The following is an 18,435-nucleotide window of genomic DNA, read 5'->3' on the forward strand; positions in this document are numbered from 1 at the left end:
ATGACCTTCTGAAACGTGGGAGATGGACGTACCTTGGCCACGTCCTTCGTATGCCAGAGAATCGACTCCCATGTACATTTTATGAGTGGTGCCCTGAAAGGAGGCACAATAGAGATCGACCAAGAGAGGCCTTGCAACGGCAGTATGAACAGGATTTGAGCAGAGGGAGATGTCCCTTCACCCACAGTGGGAGGACGTCGCGGCTGCAGTTCAGCTTTATGACGTCTGGCAAGATTTCGTAAACGCCCTATGCACCATTTCTGGCTCTGAATTATTTAAGGTCTAATGGAAATGACCACTCATTACTGGCCACGGACACTGCAATTGCTAATTATGTTTGATAGGTAACCCTTACGTTTGCGAAGACCCCTTTATCTCCATATTGTGCAATTAATTCTAACACATCTACGGGTTTCTTTAAGGAAGTGTGTTGGTGTTTAATTATTTTTTTCATATCTTGGAGTTGTTGGAACAACTGAATGTGATCAAAACCATCACACTATTTGAATTTTGTTGCTTCTTAGTTTTATTTTTAAGAAATGGTAATGAAGATATGGGAAAACTTGAAATTTCGGATTAAGTTTTCTTATACTTAACGCCAACTGCGCCCCCTACTTTATTAAAAAAAATAATTCAAACATTAAAAATTATTACAACCGTTAGATTATTTACTTGAAAATTTGCACCCGAAAATTGCTGCTCCGGGGAAAGTGCCCCTTCTGTCCCCTCTCCCTAAAACCACCTCTGGTTGCATTTCGATCATTTTTGACCCTTGAAAAGGGCACTATAACTAGGATTTTCTGCTCAAAAAGGTCCCATCTCAAGCTACTTCGACTACTCCTTCTATACAAATTGCCAGGGGAAAAAATATCACTCTTTACTTAGTCAACAATGCTGCGTTAACTCTGATACAGCTGTTTTATGGTTTCCTGAAAGATTAAAAATAGGACAGAAACCAGTCATTGTTTTATCCCAGCTGCTTCCTCCTAATTCTGGTTTTACAAAAATCATAACAGAAAACTGAGACCATCTATCTGTTTTTAATAGATTAGATAAACTTATTGCAAACAAAAATTACAATTATCATTATAACTATTCGCCTACGAGAAGACACAAAATGTGCCAACACTAAGCGGCTACAAGAAACAATGAGGAATCAACAAAATTGCTTTTAAAGCTGTTTTAATGTGTTTCTACTTTTCACAGAAAAAGAAAAAGAAAGAAAGAGTGCTAATTCAGGATAGAGTGTAAATAACGCTAGTACTAAAAATGAAGGGACAAAACATAACAATCTTCCATCTAAGAGTTAACTTAGGTCTGCACTATTTTGGCTGGTACTCTTAGTATTCTAGAGACTTGTGAAACTCTGCTGTTTTTCACGAGGGTTGAAAATTCCTTTACCTTGTCAAATCTTTTACAGCAGCTATATTGCCAAATTTCCTGTCTTAGATCACTCCCAGTCTGACAAAATACGAAAAAAAAGAACAATCATAATATCAAATAAAAAATAATCAAAGAAAAATAACATAAAAAAGGAGGCTTTGAATCTTAAAAACCTCGCAATTTAGTAAAAAAGAAAACCAATGAAAACTTTTGCACAATTTGGACTTCATGAAATCTAAAGATGTTTTATATTGTCCGTAGGTAATCTAATCGCATATTAATATTTTACGTTATTTTAATATCGCGTAGTGTTTATCCCTTTTTAGTAAATATTAATATTTCTTGTATTTTACTACTTAGAAATACATATTTAATTTGACTTCTGGAACTTCAATTTTCAGTCAGGATTTTTAATTTTCAGGATTTTAGGAGGTAACGAATTATGATCTAACATTACCTTCCATGAGTTCAGGCCTTCAATTCCCTTTGACATTATAACCCCTAGTGAAGTTGTAACAAGCAAGACATGTTCTTCGACCCTCTTTATTTCATCAGCCTTTTCCAATGCTCCATTCGATCTTTGATTAAGAGTAATTGTTGAAGCCACGTGAGACGGTGAAACTGAATCAAGAACAGCCGGCGGAGTCCTCAAACTGAGAAGGCAAAAGGATATATTTATTTCCGTGTCCAAACTGTCAATGGAGTAATACTATAATGCTGTCTGTTACCTCAAATTCCCTTCGCTAGTCTGAAATTCCTTTTAAGAATATTGAATTAATTGATTTTGAATTGAAAAACAAGTATTTTGCAGTAGGCATCAAGACATGGCTAATTGTAGAAAAAAAAATACAAGACAGATAGTCCGAGTAATTGAAAGGCAAAAATGTTTAAATGGCACGGGTAAATGGTGTGAGTAAGTATGACTCTCTTCTTAGACAAATACTTGTGTGTAAATTTTTGGAAAGGCACGCCCGCCTAGACTCTCAGGCAGGTTGACCAATAATTTGAAATTGACATAGGACCATTAGATTGCCTGGAATGAGAGGCAAACAAGGCACGTCAACCTATGGTCTTAGGAAGGTTGACCAAGAATTTAGAATTGACACAGGACCATTAATTTGCTTGGTATAACAGGGCCTAATCCAAGGGCCCGAAATCCTTGTTCAAGACCAACTGATGTTCAAAGAAATGATGACCTTAATAGTTTCAAAAGAATCTAAAAAAGTTGTTACGTTAATCATGGTTTTTAGTTGCTATCTAGAGCTTTTTGTTTTCTTTTCCATTATTTGGGATGGTTTTCACTCATTTATGTTTTGTTTATTCAAAATCAGTTTATTCATACACGCCTGTCAAGATTGTAATTTTAGAGTAGCAGCTTAACAGTTAAATAAGCCTCTATGTGTTTCCTCACGTTATCTTTAATTTTATTCTTCTATTATAAATAGCTTAACTCATTCTAGTACATTTTGTTTCTCAGTTTATTTCGGATAACTGAATTGAATTAAACCTCGTTTTATCCGATCACCCCTGCAAAATGCAAAATTTTTCATTTCAGTAGGTCAAGGCCTGAAAACTTCGTTACAGGGCTCTTGGCATCCAAGTTTTGACGGCGCAATTTAAATGATTCCTGAAATTGTGAATAATTTTTTTACGAAACTATACAAATTTTCATAAGATAGGATAATAATTTTTTATAGGTACGTTCAAAATTAATAGATTTTAAAATTTGGGTCAGCATGAAACGGAGATTCTTTTGATGTATACAATGTTTCCGACCTTCCGTTTTTAGAGTTTCAGTTATATTGGAACGGGTCTCCCTCTACTTATAGCTTGATGCCAAGAACTTCACAAACACCTGGTGCTTAAGGGGGGAGGGGGTTTGTAGGGAAATCGGGCCAAATTTGTAACTAAGATCATGGATATTTACCTTCCTTGCATCACTCCGGTTATAGCCAGGCGTAACTTGCCCACCTTTTCCAGCAAAAGCTATCTATTGAAAACGGGCAAAACGCATTCTTTAGAGCTCTTGCACCTGGGGCTACGTAGGGTATGTACACATTAGAGGCACTTTACATGTAACTTCAGAATTTACGAGTAAAATTTTCAGGCGCAAAAACGAGAATATAACTTTTAATTTACGATAGAATGAGCCCCCTCCCAAGTATCTACGACCATCTATTCTATACTGTTGGACTACAGAAAATACGTGGGAAACACATTGCACTTAATTAAGTCAGCGATACTGCGCTATATGTACGAAACAAATAGTTCATGATGAACTCTCTGTTTTATCAGTGGTATTCAAAGACAGCTTTTCTTGATCCTATGCTGATTTCATACAAAATGTTCAGAGGCCAATCTGACCAGGCCCGTAAAAAAAAAAAAAAAATGCTAATTTTAATATATTTGCACCAATGATCTGCCGGAACTTTTTCCAGAATTCTTGGGTATATATTATTATGCTGACTAAGGAGAACATTACCGGTCACATTTCAGAACATTTTTCACATTGGCTATTAAAACAGAAGTATCTAGTGTTAAATTGTTAAAAAAAATTCCAGTTATTGGTATTGCACCTAATCATAAATAATAGACAATTTAAACGACAAGACTTACAAACACAACTGTATAAAAACAAGGCTTAAACAAGTGATTTAGCATTAAATTCTCAAAAATTGAAATGTGGACTTGGTCGGTTTTTTCTTCCGAAAGGCTTATACGGCAATAAGCCTTTATCTACCTTTAATAAGGCTTTATAAACGGCATTATCTACCTTAGATACTTCCTGGCACCCACTATTTTGTCTTTGAAAGCATGATGATTTCTTTCAAAATTGAAATAAAACACGCACCCACAAATTTATATCATTTATTTCTTGCAAAATATGCTTGTCTTAATTATGGCTTGTTAAAAAGCACTGAAAAGAGTGTCTCAAGCCTACAAAAATGGTAACATAGCCTGAATTATGCAGGATAAATCATAAACTTTAAATATGTATATTAAATCTTAACGGTCAATCGTAAACATTAAATCTGATTAAATAGCCAACGAGAAAAGGTTAATCATTATCGGTCCTTAGGTAATTTTCCCGCCGGCGTTACTGCCGGCGTTCTTTTTCCAAGTAGGAAAAAAACCAAATTAACCTCTTTTCTGTTCCTGCAAACTGTTTCTTTCTTGAAGAGAACCTAAGAATAGCAAAAACCAAAGACTTTAAGGGGGGAGTGTAGTGAACTATCAAGGAATGTTGCGATCATTTCTGAAGTGCCAAATTTTCTTGCTTCTATGATGCATCCCATTTATCTTAGTTTCAATAACCGATCACTGTAGCATGAATACTACACTGTCTTTGCACGATCTTTACCGCAGGCTAAGAAACTAATTCAACCGAGTACTTGAACTGACTTTTATATGAAATAGCACTTACTTCTGGTTTTCAAGGAGCACCATACTTTTAACTTCCTCAACGGAAATATCAGATTCTCCATAACTGAAAATATCGTCAAATGAATCATCAATAGACCGATCGTCACTGATTGAAGGTGACCCAACTCGTTCCATTATTCCGAAAATTGAACTTTCGTGAAATGATTCACCAGATATACTCCGAGTACTTTTCCTCGGCAGCGGAGTTGGTGGTAACAACGGCGTGGATGGAGCAGAAGGGACTGGTGTAAATGGTGTTCGACACCTAGCTGGCATTATTTCGCCACTTCCTTGTTTAATTAACAGCCTCAAAATACATCCAGCCCAATCCATCTAGAAAAAAAGTTTAACAGATTGTAGGAATTGGTCCACCACATTGAAAAACGTTACGTTTCTTTTATTTTCCTTTTCCTATATTTTCCTATTGTAAAAAATGATCAGTTATTGTTTCACCCTGAATTTTCAAGTTTCAGAATTTCAAGTTTTCACCATATGTTTTCTAGAGAAACATAAGTAGGGGTAAGCAAAAAAGAAAAGAAAAAAAAAAGAAAAAAAAAAAAAAACGATGCAACAGGGATTCAGTGACACTTCAAAACACCTCATAACCAACTACTCACCTAAGAAGCTAATATATTTCGTACAAGAAGGTTCACGCCACTATCAATTACTTGAAGACAATCTGCCAATGACAAGGGCAGAGGTTCCCGACTTCATATCCCATGAGTCAGTCATTCTTGACAGAGTAAATTATTCCAACCCAAAATCCTCCCCACTCTGTGGTACCTTGATGAAATCAAATCCTTGAGCCCACGTAACATCCCAAATATTGTGAAAAATATTTCTATATTGAATTAATCGGACCTTTGTTGTTCTTTTACAGACTGTGCTTTATCTTTGGATCCTTTCCTCAGAAATGGAAAACTGTCTTCGTTGTTCTCTTTTCTTAATCAGAAAAAAATTTAATTAAAATTAGCTCTTTGGTTCAATAAGTCATCTCTGCTACATTAAAAATTCTACGAGAGCATTTCTAATAAAACCATGCGTCAAAGAAGCCACTAAACGATCGATGAAATGGATTCCACTTGAAAGGGTCTACGCTAGACCGAGCAATGGCATAGTCTTAAGAATGAAATGAGCTGGGTCAGGGATATAACACGACTAGTCATTCAAGGTTTCAAAAGCTTTCGTTACAGTGTTGGCCTAGGTGTCAGAATCTGTAATTTACAGTGTGGTTGAGCGGTTCTTCACTAAATATTCTATGACGGCTGTGCTTGACTTGAAAAATAGTTTCCCAAAGGTAGTATCACGAGTCCCACTCTTTTCTTTGCGCATTAAAATGATATGGGGGACAACCTACGATACCCTCTACACTACTTTTCTGACAAAATAACAATCCTGGAGTTCCACCTCATCACACCGATCTTGATTTTAAAAAGAAGCAATCAAGAGAGTTGACAAACTTCGTGTCTAGGAAATTATTCACTTCTTCGCAGAACTTTCTTGGGCGACCGCCTCGATCAAATCTAACCTTCCCGTACGATAAAGCTGGGTGTAATACTTCTATCAAAAAGCCTTCTTTTCTCCAGTTCAATTATCCCTCCACAGTAGTCCAACATAGAGCCTGTTGTAAAATCTGGCTGTCCACTTTATGCTGGAGTCCCCGAAACTCACTTGGCCTTACTCCAGAGGATCAGGAATAAGCCTAATAGGGTAGAATGTGGCCCGACCACAAACCAACTGCTACCTTTAAATGAATGGTTAGGTGAGAAACCAATGACTGTCTTTTACAAGTACATCCAATCACATTCATCTGAAGAATTTTCTCTCTCCGCGCTGCCGTTTTTCATAGTGACAAAGTAAACACGTAGGCACACAGCTCGCTTCAATTACCCAAAGAAGGAAGCGCCAAAGCAAGAGTACTTGAAAAACTATTTGTCTGACAGTGAACATACCTCTGGAGCTTATCTCTTTGGGGTTTTATCTCATTAATGACGAACAAATATTAGAAACAATTGTCCGGAACATTAGAAAAACATATAGCTGTGCTGGAGCATTAACAAACTTAAAACTCAAAATACGTTAAGGGCAAAAGCAAAAGCGTTAAGGGCTGAATTTACAGACGTGCAAACCTAAACCGAACGTCGTCTTTCGGCCCCAAAATCTGTTGATATTTTGTCATATTTCGGAAATAAAAATAGGTACAGATAGGCCCAACTCTTTGAAAAGGGACCGAGTCAGTCGTCTATTTCCAGGGAGATAGAAGATCATGAACAAAAAAAAATATTTCTGGTACTTTACATCCGTCTCTAACGACTGTTTAAACTAAAATCCTAGTTCAAACTGGTTCATAACTTAGACCTTAATAATAAAAAATAACTTTCTTTTTTTCATTTTCTGTAAAATAGCCCAAGACGACATTACATACACAATATGACCCTTCTCAGTCGACAAGCTTGCACGCCTGCTAAATTTATAAAATTGATAAATGTGCCCAATTGGGAAAAACCAATTAATCAATTGTAAGAGTATGCTAGCACAGATTGGGCAAGACCACCAAAAGGATATCCAGGAAGTGTTCACTGTTGTATTAAAAGCCTATTGAGCCTACTCTTGTAAATATCCTAGGTGTTCAATATCTTAGTTTTAACAATCTTGGTGTTCCAGAGGCCATCCAACGAGGGCTATTAACCCCCTAAAGCCTTCTCCCGGCTTCAGTCATCATTTTATGTAGGAACGGGTCACTTTGTTTCGCATATATTTTATAATAAAAAACAATAATTTGGCAAAGAAGTAAGCAAAGCTTTTTTTTCTTGAATAACTGAAAATCAGCTCAAAATAATAATAATAACTCAATAATTCAGCTAAAAATAGTCAAACATCTAAGTAGATCTATGTCCTCCCATTTATTGTAGTACCATAAATTTCATATAGCTTTAATAGCTTATCTTGGTATTGAAAGGATTAGTAGTAATACCATAAACATTCTGCTAAATAAATACAATGTTACATTACCTCACCATAGAAAATCTTAGCAACAGCAGGAACAGAGACTAAACAGTCAAGCATCTTCTTGGCAACAGAGAGTTTTAGCTCTAACTTCATAGTTGTTATACTTGTACACAGGCTAAGAAAGCCTTGGCACTTGTTTTCAGAAAATTCTTCGGAAAGTAACACATCTGCTAAAAGTTCTGCAGTTTTTTCAGATAAATTAGAATACTTAATGAAATCAAGAAGTCCACCAAAGCCACAATCTTTGAGAAAAAGTATCTCTTTGTCTTCAGGGTAAACTCTACTCGATTTGACCAGAACGGATATAACAGAAAATATGGAATTTAGCACATCGTCCTTTGCATTTGGCACCATAGCATAGAGAAGTTCTGCAGATTTAGGCTCGAAAAGGAGTAGATGCAGTTGGTCTGTACATTTCTTGGATTCTAAAGCACCACATAACATACACAAAGCCTCGCATATAAGATGATCAGAATTGCAGGTGTATGCATACCGTAAAAGAGAATCAGCCTCCACAAACTGAGAATCTTTTTCCAAAAAATACTGAACAATACGAAGAAATCCAATTCGCAGAGTCACAGATTCAGGATCTTTTCGAGAACTTAAATACAGTCGAATTGTATCTAAAAAATCCTGAACACCAAATCTCTGTCGAAAAAACCGTCGATTCTGTTTAACTGTAGAAGTTAAATATTCTAAATGACGCAGCTGAATATCAAACGTGGCTTTCTTCCAAATTCCGAAATTGCATGAAATATTCAATAGGAAAGAACTTTGCAAGTCTGGGTAGTCTTTCAGAACTTGTCCAAGCAAATGTATAGAATCCAAACACGCATCATTCAAATAGTCACCTTTCATTTGCTTGGCTATAACAGAAAGAAATTCAAAGAAATCTAAATTCTTTGCTTCTTGACGACAAATCTTGAGACGAAACAAAAGTTTGGCTACGATATCAAAGAACTTGGCTATATCAAAAGTATCTATACATTGGTTGTTATCGGCTAAAAGATTAGGAGATATATCCTTTGATAACCAATCTTCAAGCACTTTTAGTAAGACAAGGAAACCTCCACTTTTAAAGATAACTGAGTCCGTGTTCTCTTCCGTCTGAGCCCTGCTGCCAGGTGGTATTTCTATTATCACCCTCTTATTCAATTCAAGCAGCTTATCGGTATTACTCGCATACGCAGAAAATGCGCAACAGCATTTTAATTTAATATCAGCAGCACTAATATCTGGATTTGCGTAGACACCGCCAAACATCGGACCTAAAAAAGAGGAAGAAAGATTTCGAGTATTACTGACCTATTTTGTTCTTTCAAACAAAGTAGAAAAAAAAGCTCTATTTTATAATTAAAAACTTAACAATAGAGAAGAAAAATACGGCTGTACAAACACCGATAAGTGTAATTAAGCGCACCTAAGCACACAACATACACAATACTACCTTATAAAGTCGACAGAAAAAAAAGAAGTAAACACAGAGCTGAAGAACCAGACTTTAAATTGAGCTCGAAACTGTGGCGGTGCAGTAATTGTAGATTGAACTACAACTAAATAAGGCGAAAAAAAACTTTAGCTGCAGATAATTGAATTAATCAAACTAATCAAAAAGGAAACAATTAAAAACAATTTTAATTGCCTTACTTTGAAAAAGTTACATTGGATTTATTATCACACAAAACTTCAATGTCCACTAGATATCAATATCGAACAATAAAATAATGTGCTATAAATATTACTTTTAAACAATATTAAAGAAAAACATACTGCTCTTACAATTTTACTCGGATAGATATTGGCTGCTTTAGTAGCTGTCATCTAATAAACAGCAAACTGCAAGGTACACGGTAAGGTCTCTTGAAAAATATTTCCCATGTAAGACAATTTTTAAGCAGTTATTTTCAGTCAGATTCAACTAAGCAGTAATTTATTATTACGAAAAAAACGTTCTGAGAATTTCAAAAAAGAGCCCCAAACCCCTTAAATAAAGCTTCCTTAAGAAACAATAAAAAACAAAAAAAAAACATTGAAATACAAAAAGCCTTCACTAGAGCTTCAGCCCTCAACCTTGAAAAACAAAAGAAAATCGCATTTTTACATCAGTAGCACTGATGTTTTCTTTTTCCCCCAACAGTATTCATATCTAACCTATGGCGGTAGAATATCGAGAGAGAGCTAATAGGAACAGAAATGAAAACAACCTGGGCACCCATTTAAGCAACGAAATAGATCACACCACAGCACTGCCTTTTTCTGGCATTTTACGACGTAAAACCTCAATTTTGACTCAAGTAGGCCCAAATGTTAATACAACCCGTCTTAAAGAACGAAGAATATATTTAAGACAAGACAATAAACCGATATTATGGAGCACATTTACATGAAGTGCAGTTACTTGTTCCTTAAAAGAGAAATATTTATTTAAAATAGCCCGATCCCAGTGTTATCTTGGTGAGCATATATTTAAAGGAACTATAGCAAGAGTCAATAGATACGTACCTGAAACCAAGAAGTAATGAGGTTTATGTAATCAGCTCTAGAAAATATTGTATGTCGACGTTTCATAATTTAAAATAAGACGTCATTAGAATGACAATATGCAATAATATTTAAGTAATACGTGCATTTAAAAATGGTTGTTTAACCTTAGAATGGGAACAAAATTAAGTATACCATCTAGAAACACAGTAAAGTTAACTACTGGAAGCAAATGGAAAAAATTACCAACGAACAAAAGGAACAAAATCGAACTACGAGCACTTCTTTGAGAGACATTAAAATTAGTTTTAACATTAGATGGAAGCCAATAGTTGTTTCGTATGCTAAAATCATTATGTTTCAAATACAAAGCCATAAATGTGATGATTAATAAGAAAAAAAGGAAAAAAATGATTTATTTTACTACCTATCAGCCTCTACCCATCATCTATGCAAATTGCTAACGATTTATAACCATCATCAAGTCTACCATTAATTTAAGAAGAACCAAAGATTTTCCATTTAGAAACAATTACGAGATTCTTGCATTAAACTAGTTTTATTCAAATATCAGCAAACCAGAAAATACATTTTGTTTTTCCAAAAACCTTAATAAAAGTCGGCAAAACGAAAATTCCTTTGAAATTATCAATACTAGAAATATTACAACCTTTGCGTTAGGGAATTATTGCAGCCCCTTTTTCACGAATCTACAACTCATCGGGGTTTAAACATTAATTAAAAATACTCTTGAGCAAAAGTAGAGTTTATACGTAATTTGTTTTTATGTTGTCTGGCAAATTTGTCAAAAGATTTATTTCCTGATGTGAACACCCAAGCATTTTTTTTTATGATATTCGAAAATGCATCATATGTCAATTATAAGAGCATAATGAACACCAAAGGTTGTTTCAATACAAAAATAGTGATGTTTAATATCCTATATTTATAAGTGACTGTTCAGGTTCAAAAAGAAAAACACTGATAAACATGAAAAAAAAAACTAATTGTAAAACATTCAATTTTTTCCAAATAAAAGAAAATTCAAGATGAGAAAGAACTGCTTCATTCGGGACAGTCCCGTAATACCATATTTGAAAGAATGAATGCAAGATACCTTCTCTTAAGTTAAGTAATTGCATTTCACTAACTTTTTTTGTTGTTTTTTACAAAAATCATAATTTTTTCGATATTACGTCTAAGATAGAGGTCATCGTCAAACGATGTAATTTGTGTGTATAAGAAGTTTTAATTTTTCCAGATTACCTCTGCTATGAGGGTGTAGTCGAACACAACAAATCATCGAACAAAGTATTTTGATAAATTTTCCAGCATACAAGTTCCTCTGAGAGGTAAAAAAACAAAACATAATTTCTATTAGATGAAGCAATTTTCGCTAGGATAAGTCTATTTTATTCCTTATATTAAAATAATTTTAGAAAAATTTTAGGCAGCAAAATTTTTCCTTTAAACTACAGGGTTGCAAATAAGCTTGACAACAGCAAATTTTGAGAAGGGTCATACCAGAAATATGCAAACGTCTACATTGATCAGAGCTCAAAGGTTCCTTGAAAAAAGCAAAAGTCGCTAGTCGCCCAGGGAAACTCATAACAGGACCCCAAATGTAATCTTCTAAACCAGTGGCAACAGATCGTATCGAAGAATTCCTGGGGTCAAAATCCCGAAGAGTGGCAGGAAGAGACCAGTAAGAACTTATCTGAAATATAAAATGGGTTAGGATCTCACCTTTGCCCTGCTTCCATGTTGCTACAGTAACATCCCAAAAAAAATGTTTCAGCTTTTACGTTAAAAGCACAATCAAAGATACGACAAAAGCATATATCATAAATGTTTGACCCAATGTTTATGTATTTTGATGGCCACACCATGCAACCTACTTGCTCGCTATTCGCCGACCCGCCATTTAACAAGTCTGGGGACCTGTACTTCAAGCCCATCTTGAAATTTGGTGTGCCATAGTGTCATTACGCCTATACTTTCTCAATACAAGGCTTTCCATTCTCAGGAGGTACCAATCCAGATAAATCAATCATCGATTTGGTATAATTTACCGTCAGTTAAAATTTTTAATGCGTTTTGGGCATATATTTCAGCTTCAATTCGTGGTTCAAGTTCTCTTTCTTTAGTAGCCAAGGGCAATTCACACCATCGACAGTTTGTCTACTTTAGTGCAATAATCTGAAACTTATCTTTCATTTTGTTGAAGATTCTGTCTGTTCAACTTTTGATATTAAACCTAAGCGAGCCGAATATTAGGTTCTCGACCTTAGAAATTCATAAGCCAAGCTAAAGATTCTGATTGTTTATCTTTAGACCCCTTATGAAATTCTACTGAGGTTATTTCCCCTTTCTTGCGTTATTTTTCTTCGTGTTTATTAATCATTGAATACTTTCTGCTTCTTTAATGGAGGTTGGCCTGATCCCCACAAGGAAAAAGAGTTTCTAGTAGCGCATAATTTTTGCTGCATAGCTTTGGCTTCACATATGTCAAAACTGCTAGAGAATTTATGGATATTTTATCAGAGATCTCTTTTACATTTTAAGCAGTAAACAGTTCGCTCATAAGAAAAACTTTTCGATTGAATTGGCGTTTTTCATTCTTTATACTCTCGTCGAGTAGTATTGGTTATTTTTGACTTACGTCTATGCTTGTTTTGTTGATGTTCGTAAAGCGTTTGACCGTATAAATAACTTGAAGGTTTACAGGCTTGAAGGTTTTCGGTTTACAGGACAGTGTTTTGCGATTCATTGGTGTCCTGAAGTAATCCATCATTCTCTTCAGCAAATGGCGTGCACCCGGAAGGCATACTGTCACCTTTTCTTCATGCATTATAATGATATTAATAAGTGCATCAGTACTAATAGACTCAGTTACCATGTTGGATTTGTATCCTTACCTTAGACCTTAGATCTTCCTGTGCCGCTAGGGGCACCCAGGGTATCCACAAAGAGCCACTAATCATCCTGCATGTGCGTCACTGCCCAAACATCTTCTCATTGGATTTGGATCAACGTGTGAATTTTGGACATGTCCCATTAAGAGGTGCGACGCAAGGTGTTCTCTCTAATGCGGATTCCCTGAGGGTACCATACCCAAGGTCTGTCTTAGGATACAGATCTGGATCTCTGCACATTAATAATTTAAGTTATGATGATGATCTTGTTGGGTGAACTACTTGTCCTACTATGCTTAATACGTTACCCAAGATTGAGATTGATACTGCTGATTATGATATTCTTTACAGCTCTACAAAGAACAACTGTGCATGTTTTCATTCGCAACATCCTCAGGAGCCCATCAGTCCACCGGTTACACTGTGTGGTTACGACCCATCCTTTCGGAGAAAATCTCGTTACCTAGGCTTTATTTATAATGAGCACAAAGCAAATGCAATTAAAGATTTTGTACGAATAACCTTTTAGGTATTAATTAATAGGTTTCAGTCAAATTACAAAAAAAGTGTAAAATTAAAACTTATAAAAATGAATGAGTATGCACTAATGAGAGACTGATGAGAGAGATAGTCACGATCAGACAGAGAGATTTTATGATTAAAAAAAAGGTAGAAATATAGACGCATTGTTCTTCCTTAGCCATTTTGTAGCACGGAGGACATCAACAGATGTTTAGTAGGAATTTAATTAACCGAGGGGTCCCCTTTCTCGTTGGCCCTGCAGCAGCTGGGATCGACATTGGGTCCCATATTGTCAAGCAGAGATCAATATTGCGCTATCCCCAGGTCAGGATTAAATGGACAATTAAACTCAAATTTTTATCAATTATAAGAAGGTCGTAAGGGGTCTGGCTTAATTTGAACACATTTGGAGAACGGGTAGACTATAAAGATTGAGAAGCGGTGTCATGACACTCAAGTCACAGTACATAGTATGTGAAAAAAAAATTCCAGCATGATTTGTAAGCTTGTTATGATACTCAGGAAATTAAGCTTAACCTCCATTTTTTCTATCTTTGGTATAATTATTCATGCTCTTTGCCTCAGTCTTGTCAATTTCAGTCTTATTATCAATAAAAAAAAGGGTTTCTGTTTATCTTTCCAATAAATATTTGTAATTTAGGTTGTAAAGATGGGATTAAACTTATACATCTTTGCCATGATCATCAAACATCCCTTCTAAAGAGCAAAGAATACTGATTCACTTTTTGCCATTCAGCTCTAATACTATGGAAACATCTTTTTTTTTATTTTGAAAACATCAACAGATTTGCTGGAAAAAAGCAGCGAAGCAAATGTGGATAGCTTCCAATATTTTTTTACAAGAGAAACAATATTCCTAACAAGAAATACAAGTGAAGAAAATATAAGGTGCAACTTCCATTGTGGAGTAAATTAGTAGCCTAAAGGCATTGGTGAGAAAGAGGAGAAGTAAGCAGTAAAAGAGCGGTAGATAAATAGCTTTAAAATTCCAAGAATTAAAAGTACTAAATAGTCAAAACGCTTTACAAAATGATTGATATACTTTAATACAAGAAAAATATAAGTATTATTTACGTACATTTGGGTTGAAACCAAGTCCTTGAAATAAATTGTTTCCTTCATTTCTTCCAACAAAAACATCCAAAGTTCGACTGGCAGGATCACATATACCCCCGATCCATAGCGACACACCTTGCTATAAATGAAGAAATTAACAAATAAATAAATTTTCCAAACAGGCCTCGAAAAAACAATTTTTTTTTTAATTTCCCAGCCACATCTATTGAGAATCAGTCAACAGTCCTTATGAATATTGCGAAAAATAGTTAAGATTTGTTCTGGCAATAAGCCCAGCTATAATAATCAAAATCAGGCTAATTGAGACTGAATCAGCAATGGTAGCTAATATCAATATTAAACTCTAGAGTAAGAAGTAATAACGAACCCAAATTTGTGGGAATTTTAAAAGAGTTTAAAAACATCGAAAATGATGGTGAATCAAGACGAAAATCGCATTAAATAACGATTAAATTATACACAAAAACTTACCGATTGCTTAATACTAATGCTGAACAAAACAACACTAAAAATCAAGAGAAGAAAATATTTGACAAAATATAGTAAAGGGGAAAGTGAAGTGGGTCATTTTATTAGTTCAAAATATAAATAACCGACTACGAACCAGTCAGTGTAAATTCGGGGACTATGTACTTTGGAGACATTTTCAAGAAAGAAAGAAGAAGATCGTCATTAACAAGCTCAAATAAGCTTCTCTTACATTTCAGAGCTGTTATATTTGAACGAAACATGGCGTATACCTTTGTCGCTCGATTTACAAAAAGGAGAAAAGTACTTCACTTCTGCGCACAATAATTTCTTCCACTAGAAACACTTGCCAAGAAATGTTAGACGATTTGCCCAAGTCCGAAGTCACACGCGCATGTATGTACATTGGGAATTCAATCTAGTTTAAGGTTCTGTGCCAAAAGTTGTCTTTACTGTCATTTGATATATATTATCTACTTGATTTACTATATTGGTGGATTTCCTCAAGTCCTTATACCATTTCTGTATGCGTTGGTCTTCCACGGGCAATTTAAGGCAGATAAGAAACTCTCCGTCGTTATACTTAAGATCTACACCTTCATTTCAGAAACACGAAAAGTTTGAATGGCCAGAAAGTTTATAAAACGCAAAAATTCTCAAAAGATTCCAAAGCTACCTTGCAAGACGCCCAATATGCAAGCTATGCAGCTAGGATTACCACCCCCTGTCAAGTTAACCAGAGCTAATCACATGGGAACGTATTTTTAAAATACATTCTAAAGCATGAACAGTTGGCAGTGTATGTATTACTGCTAGACATGCTATAGTAGATAAACCGATGTTCTTGATTTTTTTTTTCTGTAAGCTAAATCATGGTAGAAATTAGAATTAATGTTCAAAATTTCCCATTTATAATAAGAAACAAAAAATAGATTTACTTTATTGGAGCCTTGGGTTTTTCCCAAGAGTATACTACACGAAAAACTTTGGAGAGCTTTCTGATAAGTTCGACCCTATCTACATGACAATAACTTCCCCTCTTTAAATGAAAACACAGGGAGTAAATCAGCATTTATTGCTTTACTTTAAGCAGAGTTTCTACGCCTAATCGTTTATCACTAGTTTTAGTGATTTTGTGCTCTTTTTTTGTGAAATATTTTCATATTGTCGTTTCTTGTGATATCTGTGCAAATTTTGGTTAACCAACTAGTTGCACTCATTAGGAACCTTGTATTCTTTATAAGTGCTTTTTAAACAGGGAAGTAAAAAGAAGAATATAACAGAAACCGTCGTAAAGGAAAAATCATACTTTTAGATCACAAACCTGTCGATCAGTTTAAAATCAGTTTCGTGACTTTTGACATGAAAAAAAGAAAATAAAAACAAGTGGTGGTAGCGATAGTAACGGGAAGAAGGTAATCAACGGGACGTGTTATGAGTGAATTTTTTTTTAAATATAGTCTGTGTTTATAATAATTTTTCCTTTGATCTAAGTAGTGAATTTAAACTGGATGTAGACACACCCTGGGGTGCCACAAGTAAGTGCCACACGTACTCTACAACTAAATAAGAAGTTAAATTGTAGAATCATTAAAAAAAAGGCACGAAGGCAATTGTAAGTAAAAATTTAAGCTGCTTTCTTCGCAGCTGTCGAAAAGAGACCGAATCTGGAATGCAGTCGTTCAGATTTAGTGAATAAGGATTGAGGAATCTTCAAGGCCCATGGTTTTAACTTTGTCAGGGTTCTCCATTACTGAGAAGATTTCTGAAAATAAAAATGAACAAGCAACCGAAGCTACATTTATGTCAGTTAATAAATAACAAAAGCTGCAACTTGCATAGTGGGTTTAAATAAAACAAAGAAAATGAATTCAATTATCAATTAGAACTATACAAGCGAATTTATCGAATTTTCATAATCTGTGGAAAGCAAGGTTATAGGAAGATTAAAAACTTTTGAATATTTTTTTTGTGTAATTTGCAGGTTTTTTGCTTTCATTTGTTTTTTTTTTACGAGGAAATCATCTTCGGCAGTGTTTGCTCGGGTAAAGAGTTCTCAAGATAAAAGTTTATCTTGTCCATAGAAACCAGCTAAATAGATTCAAACAGATGAATATATACGACTTTTATAGAATCACTGAAACAATCACGATATTTCAGGGAAGATAGACACTCTGAACACCCCCCCCCCCTCCTCCCTTTTGCGCACATGGGTCAGATTAATAGATAGGAAAATTCTAGTTACATATGTTGCAAAAAACTCACTGATTTAAATAACGGTTTTGAATAAACCATACCATTTCGTGAAATCCGATAGTAATATTTTATAGCTGAATAAATCAGAAACTCTGAGGCTCACTGTTAACAATAATAAAATTATTTCTTCTTTTTCTAGGTAATCCAAACTCTCTTTCTTCTAGCGCCCACAGTTAGTCAGCTATTTACAACAACAAAAACAAAGAGGTATTCGGCATTGTTTTTCTAAAACAGCAGCGCATGCTCAACGTAAATTTCTGTCAATGATAAAAGTTATATATATATATATATATATATATATATATATATATATATATATATATATATATATATATATATATATATATATATATATATATATATATATATATATATATATATATATATATATATATATATATATATATATATATATATATATATATATATATATATATATATATATATATATATATATATATATATATATATATATATATATTGAAAGGAAACAGACATTTATAGAGCACTCAAGTGACTGCTGCAATATATAAGATAATATACGCTTATAATCACAAATAATACACAGAAAATTATTGGATTCAAGCTATATTAGGACAGCGCTGCCATAAAAAAAAGAACTTCATTCATTTAATGGGTGAATTTCCCAAGTATATTTCTTTTTGTTTCATTCATCTGATACATAAATTTGACACTTTCTTACCTGTTTCCCTCTTGGAAACCTAACAGTAGCACTATGCACCTCTTCCCCATCTATATATACTTTGGTTTGGTCCAGGCCCACCAGATTCCTGAAATTGTAATAAGGATTTAGTTAGTTTCTCTCAGTTAATGTTCTTATTGTTGCAATTAGTATCTTAGTAAATTCATTGAAATTATT

At 34.5% G+C, this 18,435-nt stretch overlaps 1 protein-coding gene across 4 annotated transcripts in view; it reads right to left on the reverse strand.

Moving 5' to 3' along the window:
• The window catches only part of LOC148955234 (neurobeachin-like protein 1), a 227,589-nt gene that overhangs the window by 151,098 nt on the left and 58,056 nt on the right, over window positions 1-18,435 (reverse strand). For all 4 annotated transcript variants that reach the window (XM_089101080.1, XM_089101086.1, XM_089101072.1 and 1 more), the window contains exons 5-10: window positions 18,259-18,346; window positions 14,833-14,949; window positions 11,821-12,013; window positions 7,819-9,083; window positions 4,808-5,139; window positions 1,841-2,036 (exon numbers count right to left, since the gene is read on the reverse strand). In XM_089101080.1, the coding sequence (XP_088957206.1) occupies window positions 1,841-2,036; window positions 4,808-5,139; window positions 7,819-9,083; window positions 11,821-12,013; window positions 14,833-14,949; window positions 18,259-18,346 (2,191 nt within the window). The remainder of the gene's footprint in view (window positions 1-1,840; window positions 2,037-4,807; window positions 5,140-7,818; window positions 9,084-11,820; window positions 12,014-14,832; window positions 14,950-18,258; window positions 18,347-18,435) is intronic.

The sequence above is a fragment of the Artemia sp. Qi Xiang Cuo genome, chromosome 2 (genome assembly GCF_049724085.1).
Source record: "Artemia sp. Qi Xiang Cuo chromosome 2, ASM4972408v1, whole genome shotgun sequence".
Classification (NCBI taxonomy): Eukaryota; Metazoa; Arthropoda; class Branchiopoda; order Anostraca; family Artemiidae; genus Artemia; species Artemia sp. Qi Xiang Cuo.